At 47.2% G+C, this 16840-nt stretch overlaps 1 protein-coding gene across 9 annotated transcripts in view; it reads left to right on the top strand.

Moving 5' to 3' along the window:
• PDE7A (phosphodiesterase 7A) overlaps positions 1-16840 on the top strand; it is a 593823-nt gene that overhangs the window by 514030 nt on the left and 62953 nt on the right. For 6 of the 9 annotated variants that reach the window (XM_063923814.1, XM_063923817.1, XM_063923819.1 and 3 more), the window contains 4 exons: positions 3507-3539; positions 3908-3991; positions 6026-6177; positions 6860-6923. In XM_063923814.1, coding sequence (XP_063779884.1) covers positions 3507-3539; positions 3908-3991; positions 6026-6177; positions 6860-6923 — 333 coding nt within the window. The remainder of the gene's footprint in view (positions 1-3506; positions 3540-3907; positions 3992-6025; positions 6178-6859; positions 6924-16840) is intronic. The other 3 variants (XM_063923815.1, XM_063923813.1, XM_063923812.1) reach the window with 1 other exon arrangement.

Raw genomic sequence — 16840 nt, 5'->3', positions numbered from 1 at the left:
GGCTGAGGAGGACCATGTGTTTGCTCAATAGGTGCTGCAGAGTCATCCGCACTCTCCCGCCCGTTTGGGAGCTTTGGTATAATCCCCATGGTCCTTACGGAGTCCCCAGCATCCACTAGGACGTTAGAGAAAATAAGATTTTACTTACCGGTAAATCTATTTCTCGTAGTCCGTAGTGGATGCTGGGCGCCCGTCCCAAGTGCGGAATTCTTCTGCAATACTTGTATATAGTTATTGCTTCAATAAGGGTTATGTTATGGTTGCAAGTAAAATCTTATTTTCTCCCGGTGGAAAAAGCGTTGGTGATTCAAACAATGGACCGGGATGTCCTAAGACCTACCCGGGTATCGGTTCATCAATGTATACGCCTTCTGGGGAAGATGGTTGCCGCCTACGAGGCTCTGCAGTACGGCAGGTTTCATGCTCGACCTTTTCAACTGGACCTCTTGGACCAGTGGTCGGGCTCTCACCTACACATGCACAAGAGGATTCGCCTGTCTCCGAAAGCCAGGATTTCACTCCTCTGGTGGCTGCAACTTCCACACCTTCTGGAAGGACCAAGGTTCGGCATTCAAGACTGGATCCTTTTAACCACAGATGCAAGTCTAAGAGGTTGGGGAGCAGTCGCTCTGGGAGAAACCTTCCAGGGACAATGGTCGGATCAGGAGTCACTCCTCCCAATAAACATCCTGGAACTCAGGGCCGTGTACAACGCCCTTCTGCAGGCAGCACACCTTCTACAGCAGCAGGCTGTTCAGGTGCAGTCGGACAATGTGACCACAGTGGCCTACATAAATCGTCAAGGCGTAACGAAGAGCAGGGCTGCCATGGCAGAGGTGTCAAAAATCCTCATCTGGGCAGAAAGGCACGCGGTAATCTTCATTCCGGGCGTAGACAGCTGGGAAGCAGACTTCCTCAGCAGACTCGATCTCCATCCAGGGGAGTGGGGATTCCATCCGGAGGTGTTCGAGGAGGTAACCGGTTGGTGGGGGGTTCCCCACATAGACATGATGGCCTCACGCCTCAACAAGAAGTTACGGAGGTACTGTTCCAGGTCAAGAGACCGACAGGCAGTGGCGGTGGACGCACTGGTAACACCGTGGGTGTTAAAGTCAGTGTATGTGTTCCCTCCACTTCCTCTGATACCAACTGTTCTTCAGCTAGTGAGAAGAACAAAGGTTCTGGCAATCCTCATTGCTCCGGACTGGCCAAGGAGGGCTTGGTACGCAGATCTGCTGGATCTTCTGCTGGAAGATCCATGGCCTTTACCTCTTCGGGAGGATCTGCTTCTGCAGGGGCCTTTCGCTTATCAAGACTTACCGCAGCTATGTTTGACGGCATGGCGGTTGAATGCCAGATCTTAGCTCGGAAAGGTATTCCGAGTGAGGTCATTCCTACCCTGATACAAGCCAGGAAGGGGGTAATGTCTAAACATTACCATCGCATTTGGAAGAAATATGTTTCTTGGTGTGAAGCCAAGAAGTTTCTGGCGGTGGAGTTTCAACTTGGACGTTTTCTCCTTTTCCTGCAAGCAGGGGTAGAAATGGGACTGAGATTGGGCTCCATCAAGGTCCAGATCTCTGCTTTGTCCATCTTCTTCCGAAAACAATTGGCTGTTCTTCCTGAGGTTCAGACCTTTTTGAAAGGGGTTCTGCACATCCAGCCTCACTTTGTGGCGCCTACGGCTCCATGGGATCTTGATGTGGTGTTGCAGTTCCTGCAATCTGCTTGGTTTTAGCCTCTACAGGAGGCTGATCTCAAGTTTCTCACGTGGAAGGCGGTCACCTTGTTGGCCTTAGCGTCTGCTTGACGCGTGTCTGAATTGGGGGCTTTATCTTGTAAAAGCCCCTATCTGATCTTCCATGAAGACAGGGCGGAACTTAGGACTCATCCACAGTTCCTGCCTAAGGTTGTGTCTGCTTTCCACATCAACCAACCTATTGTGGTGCTAGTGGGCTACTGACTCCTCAATTGCTTCAAAGGCCTTAGATGTAGTGAGGACTTTGAAGATTTACGTGAAGAGGACAGCTCATCATAGGAAGAGTGACTCTCTGTTTGTCCTCTATGATCCAAAGAAAATTGAATGTCCTGCTTCTAAGCAGTCGATTTCCCGCTGGATCAGGTTCACTATCCATTAGCTTATTCCACGGCAGGATTGTCGTGTCCGAGACCTGTAAAGGCCCACTCTAATCTTAAAGTGGGCACTTCCTGGGCGGCTGCCCAGGGTGTCTCGGCTGTACAACTCTGCCGACCAGCTACTTGGTCTGGGTCGAACACGTTTGCCAAGTTTTACAAGTTCGATACTTTGGCCTCTGATGAACTCGAGTTTGGTCAAGCAGTGTTGCAGGAGCCTCCGCGCTCTCCCTCCCGTACTGTGAGCTTTGGTACATCCCCATGGTACTAATATGGACCCCAGCATCCACTAGTACGTAAGAGAAAATAGGATTTTGGTTACCTAGCGGTAAATCCTTTTCTCGTAGTCCGTAGAAGATGCTGGGCGCCCGCCCAGCGGTTAGTTTTCCTGCGTTGTCTTTTTTGGTTCAGTGTTACCTGGTTCCTAGGTAAGTTCTGCGTTATTTACTGTTTCAGCTGTTGCTGAGTTGTTCCGTCATGTTGGCCGGATTCGCATGTTTGTGTGAGCTGGTATGAATCTCGCCACTATCTGTGTAATTCCTTCTCTCGAAGTATGTTGTCTCCTCGGGCACAGTTTCTAGACTGAGTCTGGTAGGAGGGGCATAGAGGGAGGAGCCAGCCCACACTAATAAACTCTTAAAGTGCCAGTGGCTCCGGTTGGACCCGTCTATAGCCCATGGTACTAATATGGACCCCAGCATCCTCTACGGACTACGAGAAAAGGATTTACCGGTAGGTAGCCAAAATCCTATTTTTTTTAGTGCTTCATTAATAGACCATGTGTATTTTCTGCCTTTAGTAAGATGTGTGTCAGTTGACTGTGACCTAATAGACCAGTAAATCAGTGGTAATTACTTATAACCATTTACTTTAATTGTGACACTATTTAAAAAAAAAAAAATCTTTGCAATACATAGTGTACTCCCGGGCTTATTCAAGTTTGTTAGCAAACCAAAAAAGCACACTAATGGAAAAAACCATGCTGCTCTTCAGGGAGGCAGATGTAACATGTGCAGAGAGAGTTAGATTTGGGTGGGGTATGTTCAAACTGAAATCTAAATTGCAGTGTGATAATAAAGCAGCCAGTATTTACCCTGCACAGAAACAATATAACCCACCCAAATCTAACTCTCTGCACATGCTATATCTGCCTCCCCCGGCAGTGCACATGGTTTTGCCCAGTTGCTTGCTTTTCTGATTTGCTTACAAACCTGAATAACCCCCTCATTTATTTATGTTTTGCATTGTAAACCCAAAATTTTGGGTTTTGTTTTTCCTACTTCAATAATCTCTTGTACAAATACATGTTACCTTGCAGTGGTTGATTAATTGACACTGTAATATGTTAATACTGAGTTTTGGTATTTTGATAGGCTCTTGTGTAATATTCAAACAGCTGAGTGCAAGTAAGTAAATGCTAGTGGGGCTACACGCCATTATTTAGTGGGATCTGCTGACCTGCTAGAAGCTGCCGTTTCTAGGTGCTGAGCCTTGTACCCTGTGCAGCTCTCCTGTTTGAGCATCCCTGCAGGCCAAATACTGAATGAAGTGATCTTGTACCATTTGTACTATGAGAACATATAGTTTGGGCTCATCTTGAATGCTTAGCACATGCTTTGACCTGGTTTGCGCAGGCAGTAATTTACTGACGGCATAGGAGCATGCAGTTGCATGTCTGAAAGTCCTGTTTTTGGAGTTGTGTAAGATGCTGATGGGCGGGTGTGCTGTACAGCTGATTAATGTGTCCTTCCTGCAAAATGTTTTTATGGTACAGGGGATGTCAGAGTAAGAAGCAGAGCCGGCTTTGAATCTGAAAGACGGGGCTCTCACCCTTACATCGATTTCCGCATTTTGCACTGTAAGTAATTTGAAATAGACAGTTGCTATGTCCGACTTTTAATACCTATGTCTTGTCCTTTTTCTGTTTCACCACTGGATGTCACTGTTGCCTTTAGTTTGATTCTGTCTTTAGGTAAGGTTCTACGGCAGCATAGAGCTCCTATGTTTAGACTGTTACAGTCAGTAACCAAAGAGGAGCATTGCGGTAGCATAATTGTCTTCTTGACATATGGCAGTTTTTGCAGTTGAGATGTAACCATTGTCGACTATAGCATGCAAATACAGTGGCTTACTGCAAGAGCTGTCCTTTGTAATTTTATTCATGCAAACAGTGTTATTTAACACCAATATGCATGCGGTGAGTTGCAGGATGCGCGATGATTAATGCATCCCTCCCAAAGTACCAGCCAATCGGCTCCTAACTGAATTTTCAAATACAGCCTGTAACATGGCTGTTAGGATCTGATTGGCTGGAACTGTTTCTCCGTCCACTTTATCTCTCTAAAATTCTTAGTACATAGACCCCTGTCTTCTGTATAAGCCACAGTTCACTACACGCTTCTCTACATGCGACACTCACAGTTGCCCAAAGCTGTATATGCAGGCTCTGATCCACAGAACGGGCTTGGGTGCAACTCAGAATCAGGATCACAGTGCCATATCTGTAGCAGTATCTGCCACTTTTCTGACATTGCAACATGGTGAGATAGTAAAAAGATGCCCATTACTGAGGACCTAACTGAAATCTGTGTGATCAGTTTTGGGAAATGCATTCCTGGGATGACCACAGAAGACCTCCTATTCACGTTTGTACGAAATTGCGATTATTTTCTTTTTTTAAGTCTTCAGAACTGCTAATCCTAGCAAGTGAAGCTGCCGCCCACAAAGTTGATAGACGCCCACCGGGGCCATCACGAACTCATTCGCAGCCGAGTATACATACGCACACTACATGCAAATAGGGGGAACACCGACTGCTGGGGTTGACCTATGTTCACGCAGTGACGCAGGCACCATAGTTCTCTGTGAGCATGATCGCAGCTGACGGCAGATACGCGCCCCGAAAAAGGCCATGACACACCTATGTTTTTGCAGCCACTCTCTGTTACTTTTCCCAAATGGCCCCTTCCCTTCAATCACTCTACGGTACAAATCTCAGTGCGATTTGCAAAATTACTGTGACATACGCAGTGCAATCGCTGCACAGCTCAGTCTGCCAATGGTGAACATTGGTTGTGTACAAACATGAAATGGGCCCACAGTACCGGCATAACTGCCCACACAATAGATGCAGGTGGGGTAGGCTTAGAAACAAGGATTGTATTGATTGGTATATGTCCTGAATGCCTAATAATGCCTAATCTCTTTGAACTGAAGTAAACCGTTATATTAAACTCATGTGAAACCTAGTTTGGCTATTAAAGTACATCAACAGTGCGTTAGATTGTCCCAACATCATCGCAACATTTACAGCAACATTTATAAAGCCAGCCTGGCTGATGATATTGCATGTGTCCTGAGCAATCTCTGACCATTGTTTGCAATGTAGAATTAGAATGTGGAAAGAAACGAGGTTACTCTGACCAAGGTCTTCTAAGTGCTGCTGATAGTCTGGAGTTCTGCAGCAGCTCAGTTCCGTGTAAACCTACATTTATTTATTTTTATTTCCCATGGATTTCACAGAGATTATTTCCAGTGTTTATATTAGTGTAGCTCAATAATACTTTGGCGTAACCTGCGTAGGTTCCATACATAATAACCCATTGGAGTTAATATTTTATGTAAGGCGTTATGTAACCCTAGATCAGGCATCCCCAACCACAGTCCTCAAGGCACACAAACAGTGCAGGTTTTAGTGATATCCAGGCTGCAGCACAGATGGTTAAATCAAAATAACTGAGCTACTAATTAAGTCACCTGTGCTGAAGCCTGGATATCACTAAAACATGCACTGTTGGTATGCCTTGAGGACCGTGGTTGGGAATGCCCGCCCTAGATAATGTTATTGAGTGTCTGAAACCTTCTGTAACCATCATTTTGTTTTAACCTGTAGCAAATTCAGAGCTTGAAATCTCCTTGTCTGCAAGAAATATCAGGAGGTTGTTAAGTTTTCAACGGTACCTAAGGTCCTCCCGATTTTTCCGTGGTGTTGCTGCACAGAGTTCATTGTACATTTTGGATGATGATTACAATGGGCAAGCCAAGGTTTGTACCATTGTACTATTTGTCTATGCTCTGCATACTTGGTTTAACACATGCACATTTAGTGATTGTGGTTCTATACTATAGGGTTGTGCCTAATGTTAGTTTGGATACACCATTTAAAGGACCAGTGCTACCAATTATTTTATGTGTATGAGCTTTGCATTGTGGGGTAGAAAGGTAGGTTTCATGCCCTTCCTGTACGATAAGGAATGATTTGGAGTATGTGATTTTCATTTAATTAAGCCATATACTTTAAGATTATCTCTCCTAACCATGCAACTAGTTGGCTAGTTGTAACACAGTCTTTAATTTATGGCTGGAAATCGACCATTTACTACCATACGATGGAAAATAGACATAAAAAGTGGTTCAGACAAATTTGCTTAAGTCAAATTGCTTTTACCAAATTCCTCATATTTCAAATTACCATTTATTAGGGAGGTGAAACTAGAGTTCAGATTGGATGTGTCCTGGAGCTCTTCATAATGAGGTCTGCATTAAAATATAAAGTTTGCCACACTGTTGTCCATTGACCTGTCACTATCTCTAGTGGTAAAGCTGTGATAATGTTGCTGAAGAGTTTGATCACAGTGCAGTCTGTTTTCTTTGTTATCGTTTAAATATAAACCACATTTCATAGTCCTACAGTTTCTCACATTCTCTGCTCTCTGCTTGTTTTCAGTGTATGCTGGAAAAAGTCGGAAACTGGAATTTCGATATATTTCTTTTTGATAGGTTGACAAATGGTAAGATGCTAATCTTAAGGATTCTTTTATTTAACCAATAATGTAAATTAGAGTGCATCCGGAAAGTATTCACAGCGCTTCACTTTTTCCACATTTTGTTATGTTAGTCTTATTCCAAAATGGAATAAATTAAATTTCTCCTCAAAATTCTCCACACAATACCCCATAATGACAACGTGAAAAATGCTTTTTGAGATTTTTGCAAATTTATTAAAAATAAAAAAAATGAAGAAATCACATGTACATAAGTATTCACAGCCTTTGCAATGAAGCTCAAAATTGAGCTCAGGTGCATCCTGTTTCCACTGATCATCCTTGAGATGTTCCTACAGCTTAATTGGAGTCCACCTGTGGTAAATTCAGTTGATTGGACATGATTTGGAAAAGCACACCTGTCTATACAAGGTCCCACACTTGACAGTGCATGTCTGAGCACAAACCAAGCATGAAGTCAAATAAATTTTCTGTAGACCTCCGAGACAGGATTGTCTCGAGGCACAAATCTGTGGAAAGGTACAGAAAAATATCTGCTGCTTTGAAGGTCCCAGTGAGCACAGTGGCCTCCATCATCTGTACTGGAACAAGTTTGGAACCACCAAGACTTTTCCTAGAGCTGGCCAGATGTCTAAACTGAGCGATCGGGGGAGAAGGGCCCTAGTCAGGGAGGGGACCAAGAACCCGATGGTCACTCTGTCAGAGCTACGGCATTCCTCTGTGGAGAGAGGAGAACCTTCCAGAAAGACAACCATCTCTGCAGCAATCCACCAATCAGGCCTGTATGGTAGAGTGATCAGACGGAAGCCACTCCTTAGTAAAAATCACATGGAAAACTGCCTGGAGTTTGCCAAAATGCACCTGAATGACTCTCAGACCATAAGAAACACAATTCTCTGGCCTGATGAGACAAAGATTGAACTCTTAGGCGAGAATGACAGGCGCCATGTTTGGAGGAAATCAGGCACCGCTCATCACCAGGCCAATACCATTCCTACAGTAAAGCATGGTGGTGGCAGCATCATGCTGTGGGGATGTTTTTCAGCGGCAGGACCCGGGAGATTAGTCAGGATAGTTGGAAAGATGAATGCAGCAATGTACAGAGACATCCTGGATGAAAACCTGCTCCAGAGCGCTCTTGACCTCAGACTAGGGCGACTGTTCATCTTTCAGCAGGACAACGACCCTAAGCACACAGCCAAGATATCAAAGGAGTAGCTTCAGAACCACTCTGTGAGTGTCCTTGAGTGGCCCAGCCAGAGCCCAGACTTGAATCCGATTGAACTTCTCTGGGCAAATCTGAAAATGGCTGTGCACCAACGCTTCCCATCCAACCTGATTGAGCTTGAGAGGTGCTGCAAAGAGGAATGGGTGAAACTGCCCAAAGATAGGTGTGCCAAGCTTGTGGCATCAAATTCAAAATGACTTGAGGCTGTAATTGCTGCCAAAGGTGCATCAACAAAGTATTGAGCAAAGGCTGTGAATACTTATGTACATGTGATTTCTTAGTTTTTATTTTTAATAAATTTAAAAAAAATCTCAAAAATACTTTTCTCTTACGTCCTAGTGAATACTGGGGTTCTGTACTTTAGTACCATGGGGTATAGATCTGGTCCACTGGAGCCTGGCACTTTAAAAACCTTTAGTATGTGTATGCTGGCTCCTCCCCTCTATGCCCCTCCTACCAGACTCCGTTTAGAAAAATGTGCCCAAGGAGCCGGTTGTATTTCTCTGGAGCTCCAGAAGGTTTCCTTTATTTTTTATTTTATTTTATTATTTTCAGGTAGTACTGGTTGGCAACCAGTCTACCTGCTTTGTGGGAGGGGGGACCGAATCAACTTCCTGAGGGTTAATGGTTCGTATTCCCAGCTGACAGGACACTGAGCTCCTGAGGTGCTGTTCACACACCGTTAATGTGTGTGCCCACGCCAGCAGCTAGCCGCCACCCTGTAACAGATGCCGAAGGTCGATAGGTGCGGTGAGTGTTAACACCGGGGTCCCGGCTAGCGGGTCCCCGGTGCGGTATTGGCTGCATGTCACGCGGCGGTCACGAGCTGCGGTGTCCACCGCGGACTAGACTGGCTCAGGGCTTAAGCCCAGCAGTGCTCACTGTCCATTAGGGCTTGTGTGTACTGTTATATGTATATATGTTGTTAACATGGCCAGTATAAAACAGAAGGGACCACATTCCATTGCAAGGGGCGGAGCTTCCTGGAGCAGGACCAGAGGCGGGAAGGCGCCATTTCCTGCTGCTGCGGATCATCAAGGCTGCATGCACGCTGCTCCTCCAGGGACCCACGCTGTTACAGACTCTGTACTGGTACCAGGGGGTCATAGCAGGGGCGGGGAGGAGCACAACAGCGATAGCGCCGCTGCACTTCTATCAGGTTATGCACATAAATCTCACACTGCGCTGCTGTGTTCTGGTCTCCGTTTCTCAGTGTCACTCCAGGGGCTCTCTAGGGTCTGTGTGGAGGTGATTTTCAGTGAGCTGCGCTGTATTACAGTTGTGTAAAGATGTCTGTTGACATGGTTATGTGTGCTGCTTGTAACTCTACCCCTTTTTCAGCACGGTCTCTCATGTGTGAACAGTGCTCTTTATCTCCTCAGGGACACAGTTCACAGGCACCTGACTGGCTAGATAGTTTTAAAAGCATGATACAGAATGTAAATTCAGAATTGGCTGCAGCAAAGGAGAGACAGGTGTTAAAACAGTCTATTGCTTGTATGGCAAAACCAGCAGATACCAGAAAGGCTTCTCGGCCCCCTCTGTTGGTTTCACATAAACGCTCACTGCCACAGGTGCTCCAGTCTGATTCTGAGTCTGATCAGCCTGATGTGGATGATGATGATGATGATGATGATGATGATATGGATGAGGACAGTTCTCTGTCCCCTGGGGTGGAGGCCCTAATTTTTGCTGTAAGAGAGGTTCTTCACATACCGGATCAGGAGGCAGAACCAGATGAGAAGTTGTACTTTCATATTAGACCAAAGACCTCAGTAATTTTCCCTGTGTCTAAAGAATTAAACTCACTAGCAAGGGAGGCATGGTTAAATCCTGATTAAAAAATGTAAAATTCCTCCGAGGTTTTTAGCTACTTTTCCCCTTCCAGCTGAGGACAGGAAGGTATGGGAACCCCCCCGTCAGTCGATTCGTCTGTATCCAGAAATTGTCTAAGAAATTGGTACTGCCGGTGCCAGGGGCTATATCCCTAAAAGAGCCGGCTGACCGTACAATTGAGACCACTCTCAAGGCAATATATACGGCAGCAGGCGTAGCACAGCGCCCCACAATTGTTTGTGGGTGGATTTCCAGGGCGGTAGTCAAGTGGTCTGATACTGTTACTGATGCTAAGGACTCTGCCCCGGGAGGAGGTCATTACTCTGCTGCAACACATACAGGATGCTGCAAATTTTATGAGGGAGGCTATAAAAGAATTTTGTCAGATAAATGGCTGCACTACTGCTATGGTTGTTTCGGCTCGCAGAGCTCTGTGGTTACGTCAGCAGACGCCGATTCCAAAAAGGGTGTAGAAAATCTTCCCTTTACAGATGATGCCTTGTTTGGCGACGAATTAAATAAATGGATCTCCCAGGCAACGGTGGGTAAATCTACCTATCTGCTGTCGGCTGCGCCACCTGCTAAAAGTTCTAACACAGGACCCTCCTTGCAGTCCTTTCGGGTTGCAAGGTTCAGAGGCAGGGGCCGAGGGGTCTCCACCATCCCAGAGGATCTCGTGGTAAGGCCTGTAAACCCGCAACTGCTGCCTCCCTGGACCAGACCACCGGATCCCCTGCCGCTAAGCCTTCTATGTGACGGTTGGCCCCAGCAGCAAGGCGACTTTCAGGTGTGTGCTTGCCTTCATCACTTCGCCCACGTGTGGGCGAAGTCCTGCCGGGATACTTGGGTGAGGGACCTCATTTCCCAGGGATACTGGATGAAATTTCAAGCACTTCCTCACAGATTTTTCAAATCGGGCTTACCAGTTTTACCCGCAGCAAAAGTTACCTTGCAAGAGGCTATTCAGAAACTTTTACGGACAGGGGTGGTGGTTCCAGTACCTCCTCCGTTACGGAACAGGGGTTATTACTCCAGTCTTTTTGTTGTTCCAAAACCAGACGGTTCGGTGCGACCCATCTTTAACCTGAATTCTCTAAACCCTTATCTGAGGGTGTTCAAATTCAAGATGGAGTCCCTATGGGCAGTGGTGTCCAGTCTGTGGAGGAGGGGGAGTTCCTAATATCGCTGGATGTCAAGGATGCTTACCTACACATTCCCATGTGGCCCCCTCATCAAGCTTACCTCATGTTCGCCATATTGGATGACCATTTCCGGTTTCATTCTTTGCCCTTTGGCCTGTCCACATATCTGAGGGTCTTCGCCAAGGTCATGGCAGAGATGATGCTGCAACTGCGCATGATGGGAGTCTACATAATCCCCTACTTGAACGATCTCTTGATAAAGGCTGTGTCCAGGGAGCGTCTACTGCACAGTATCGATCTGACGACTCGCCTACTTACGGATCATGGGTGGATCCTATATTTTCAGAAATCTCACCTGGAACCGACCCAACGTCTTCAGTTCCTGGGAATAATACTAGATACAGTGTCTCAAAAGATGTTTCTTCCAATGGACAAGGCCTTGGCTATCCAGGTTATGGTCTGCTCAGTGCTCCGTCCTTGCAATGTATCCATACATCTTTGCATCCGATTGCTAGGCAAAATGGTGACTGCTTACGAGGCAATCCAATACGGCAGATTTCATGCCCGGCCATTCAGCTGGATCTGCTGGACAAGTGGTCGGGGGCTCACCTTCACATTCATCAGGAAGTGACCCTATCTCCGAAAGCCTGGATTTCTCTATTGTGGTGGCTTCAAGTTCCTCACCTGGTAGAAGGCAAGAATTTCAATATCCACTCGTGGATTCTACTAACGACGTATGCCAGCCTCCGGGGTTGGTGGGTTGTGACCCAAGGGGCCCAGTTCCAGGGGATGTGGTTGAGTCAGGAATCTGCTCTGCCAATAAACATCCTGGAACTCAGGGCAATTTACAATGCTCTTCTGCAAGCTTCCCATCTCATGAAGGATCAGGCGATCCAGGTTCAATTGGACAACGTCACAGTGGTGGCGTACATAAACCGACAAGGGGTAACAAGAAGCAGAGCGGCGATGCAAGAAGTGTCTCGAATACTCGTCAGGGCGGAGGCCAACACAAGGGCCATATCAGCCATATTCATTCCAGGAGTGGACAACTGAAAAGCGGACTTCCTCAGCAGACACAACCTCCATCCAGGGGACTGGGCCTACATCCCCAGGTGTTTCAACCGATAATTCACCGGTGGGGCTGTCCGCAGATAGATCTGGTAGCTTCTTGTCTCAACAAGAAGCTATGCCGTTACTGTTCCAGAACGAGGGATCCGCAGGCTGTAGCAGTGGACGCGCTGACGACACCGCTGGTGTACCAGTTTGTGTACCTGTTCCCTCCTCTACCGCTAATCCCAAAGGTTCTAAAAAGACTATGAAGGGAAAGGCGTTCAGGCAATTCTAATTGCCCCAGATTGGCCTAATCACGCGTGGTACTCGGACCTCCTATCCATGGCTCTGGAGGATCCCTGGCCTCTGCCGCTCCAAAAGGATCTTCTTCAACAAGGTCCGTTCCAGACTTACAGCGGCTACGTTTGACGGCTTGGAAGTTGAGAGGGAGATTCTAGCCAGAAAAGGTCTTCTCTCCTGGGTTATTTCCACTATGGTCCAGGCCAGGAAGGTGGTTACGACAAAACATTATCATCGTATCTGGAAAAAGTATGTGTCCTGGTGTGAAAGTAGAAAGGTTTCTCCTGTGGAATTTAGAATTGGTAGTTTTCTACTTTTCCTGCAAGCGGGAGTAGATGTGGGCCTACGCTTGGGCTCCATCAAAGTCCAGATTTTGGCGCTCTCTGTTTTCTTCCAGAAACAACTTGCCATATTGCCGGAAGTATAAACTTTCCTAAAGGGAGTTCTTCATATGCAACTGCCCTTCGTACCTCCCACTGCTCCGTGGGATCTCAATGTGGTTCTGTCCTTTCTTCAATCAGACTGGTTTGAACCCTTGCATAGGGTGGAGCTGAAATTTCTCACCTGGAAGATTGTGTGTTATTAGCGTTGGTGTCTGCCAGACGTGTCTCTGAATTGGGGGCCTTATCTTGTAAAAGTCCTTATTTGATCATGAAGACAGGGTGGAACTCAGGACCCGACCTCAGTTTTTGCCAAAAGTTGTGTCAGCTTTTCATGTCAATCAACCCATTGTGGTTCCGGTGTTCGCTGACGTCTCCTTTGGTCCAGAGTCCTTGGACGTGGTGAGGGCTCTGAAGAGTTATGTTAAACGGACTGCTCGTCGTCTGAAATCTGACTCGCTGTTTGTCCTTTATGATGCCGCCAAGATTGGTTGTCTGACTTCTAAGCAATCAATTGTTCGTTGGCTCAGGTTGACCATTCAACAGGCCTATACTTCGGCGGCTCTGCCTCTGCCGACGTCTATTCAGGCTCACTCAACGAAGTCTGTGGGCTCTTCCTGGGCGGCTGCCCGATGTGTTTCGGCCTTACAGTTGTGCCGAGCTGCTACTTGGTCTAGTTCGAACACTTTTGTGAAATTGTATCGGTTCGACATCTTGGCCAAGGATGCCCTATCAGTTTGGTCTGGCGGTTTTACAGGGGTCTCGGCTCTTTCCCACCTGTTTGGGAGCTTTGGGATTTCCCCATGGTACTAAAGTACAGATCTCCAGTATCCACTAGGACGTAAGAGAAAATAGGAATTTAATACCTACCGGTAATTCCTTTTCTCGTAGTCCGTAGTGGATACTGGGCACCCACCTCAGTGCTTTGATTCCTGCTTACCTGAGTAAGTGTTTGGTTGGCCAGCCGTTGCGGTCCCATTATGTTGTTGGGATAGCTGTGCTATCCTGGTTAGGTTGGTGTTGCTATCCTCTGTTCTGGTTATGGCCTTCCTTTCGGTTATGGTTGTGTGTTGGCTTAGTGCCTCACCGCTGTTGTACCTGTTTTCTTCTCTCGTGGTATGTGCATGTCCTCTGGCACAGTTTCCTAGACTGAGTGTGGTAGGAGGGGCATAGAGGGGAGGAGGCAGCGCACACATACACACACTAAAGGTTTTTAAAGTGCCAGGCCCCAGTGGACCCGATCTATGCCCCATGGTACTAAAATACAGATCCCCAGTATCCACTACAGACTATGAGAAAAGGAATTACCAGTAGGTATTATCATTATAGGGTATTGTGTGTAGAATTTTCAGGGGAAAAAATAATATCTTCCATTTTGGAATAAGGCTGTAACATAACAAAATGTGGAAAAAATAAGAATTTACTCACCGGTAATTCTATTTCTTGTAGTCCGTAGTGGATGCTGGGTACTCCGTAAGGACCATGGGGAATAGACGGGCTCCGCAGGAGACTGGGCACTCTAAAAGAAAGATTAGGTACTATCTGGTGTGCACTGGCTCCTCCCTCTATGCCCCTCCTCCAGACCTCAGTTAGGGAAACTGTGCCCGGAAGAGCTGACACTACAAGGAAAGGATTTGGAATCCCGGGTAAGACTCATACCAGCCACACCAATCACACCGTACAACTTGTGATAACTATACCCAGTTAACAGTATGAACAACAAATGAGCCTCATTAACAGATGGCTCATAACAAAACCCTTTAGTTAAGCAATAACTATATACACGTATTGCAGAGAGTCCGCACTTGGGACGGGCTCCCAGCATCCACTACGGACTACGAGAAATAGAATTACCGGTGAGTAAATTCTTATTTTCTCTGACGTCCTAGTGGATGCTGGGTACTCCGTAAGGACCATGGGGATTATACCAAAGCTCCCAAACGGGCGGGAGAGTGCGGATGACTCTGCAGCACCGCATGAGCAAACTCAAGGTCCTCCTCAGCCAGGGTATCAAACTTGTAGAATTTTGCAAACGTGTTTGACCCCGACCAGGTAGCAGCTCGGCAAAGTTGTAATGCCGAGACCCCTTGGGCAGGCGCCCAAGAAGAGCCCCCTTCCTCGTGGAATGGGCTTTTACTGATTTAGGATGCGGCAGTCCAGCCGCAGAATGTGAAAGTTGAATCGCGCCACAGATCCAGCGAGCAATAGTCTGCTTAGAAGCAGGAGCACCCAGCTTGTTGGGTGCATGCAGGATAACAGCGAGTCAGTATTTTTGACTCTAGCCGTCCTGGAAACAAACATTTTCAGGGCCCGGACTACATCCAGCAACTTGGAGGCCTCCAAGTCCCGAGTAGCCGCAGGCAGCACAATAGGTTGGTTCAAATGAAACGCTGATACCACCTTAGGGAGAAATTGGGACGAATCCTCAATTCTGCCCTGTCCCTATGGAAGATCAGATAAGGGCTTTCACATGACAAAGCCGCCAATTCTGACACACGCCTAGCCGAAGCCAAGGCCAAATATATATGACCACTTTCCACGTGAGATACTTCAACTCCACGTTCTGAAGTGGCTCAAAACAATGTGATTTTAGGAAACCCAACAGTACGTCGAGATCCCAAGGTGCCACTGGAGGCACAAAAGGGGCTGAATATGCAGCACTCCCTTAACAACGTCTGAACTTCAGGCAACGTCTTTCCTAGCCTTTAACAGCGTAGGAATCACTTCATCTGGAACGCCCTTTTCCGTTAGGGTCCTACGTTCAACCGCCAAGCCTTCAAACGCAGCCGCGGTAAGTCTTGGAACAGACAGGGCCCCTGCAGTAACAGGTCCGTCTAAGACACAGAGGCCATGGGTCCTCCGAGATAATTTCTTGTAGTTCTGGGTACCAAGTTCTTCTTGGCCAATCCGGAACTACGAGTATAGTTCTTACTCCTCTCTTACTTACTATCCTCAGTACCTTGGGTATGAGAGGAAGAGGAGGGAACACATAAACCTACTGGTACACCCACGGTGTCACTAGTGCATCCACAGCTATTGCCTGAGGGTCTCTTGACCTGGCGCAATACTTTTTTAGCTTTTTGTTGAGGCGGGACGCCATCATGTCCACCTGTGGCTGTTCCCAACGGTTCACAATCCGCGTGAAGACTTCTGGATGAAGTCCCCACTCTCCCGGGTGGAGGTCGTGCCTGCTGAGGAAGTCTGCTTCCTAGTTTTCCACACCCGGAATGAACACTGCTGACAGTGTTAGCACGTGATACTCCGCCCATCGGAGAATCCTTGTGGCTTCTGCCAACGCCATCCTGCTCCTTGTGCCGCCTTGTCGGTTTACATGGGCGACAGCCGTGGTGTTGTCTGACTGAATCAGCACCGTTTGGTTTTGAAGCAGGGGTTCTGCTTGCCTTAGGGCATTGTAAATGGCCCTTAGGTCCAGAATATTTATGTGTAGGGAAGTCTCCTGACTCGACCATTGTCCTTGGAAATTTCTTCCCTGAGTGACTGCTCCCCAACCTCGGAGGCTTGAATCCGCGGTCCCCAGGACCCAGTCCTTAATGCCGAATCTGCGGCCCTCGAGAAGATGAGCACTCTGCAGCCACCACAGCAAAGACACCCTGGCCCCGGGGACAGGGTGATCAGCTGATGCATCTGAAGATGCGATCCTCACTTGTCTAACAGGTCCCACTGAAAGTTCCTTGCATGGAACCTGCCGAAGGGAATTGCTTCGTAAAAAGCTACCACCTTTTCCAGGACTCGCGTGCAATGATGCACCGACACCTGTTTTGGTTTTAGGAGGTCTCTGACTCGAGATGACAACTCCTTGGCCTTCTCCTCCGGGAGAAACACCTTCTTCTGTTCTGTGTCCAGAAACATGCCCAATATCAGCAGACGCGTCGTAGGAACCAGCTGCGACTTTGGGATATTCAGAATCCAGCCGTGCTGTTGTAGCACTTCCTGAGATAGTGCTACTCCGATCAACGACTGCTCCTT

Source organism: Pseudophryne corroboree, chromosome 5 (genome assembly GCF_028390025.1).
Source record: "Pseudophryne corroboree isolate aPseCor3 chromosome 5, aPseCor3.hap2, whole genome shotgun sequence".
NCBI lineage: Eukaryota > Metazoa > Chordata > Amphibia > Anura > Myobatrachidae > Pseudophryne > Pseudophryne corroboree.
The sequence above is the reverse complement of the archived record's forward strand: the minus strand, read 5'-3'. Positions and strand labels throughout refer to the sequence as shown.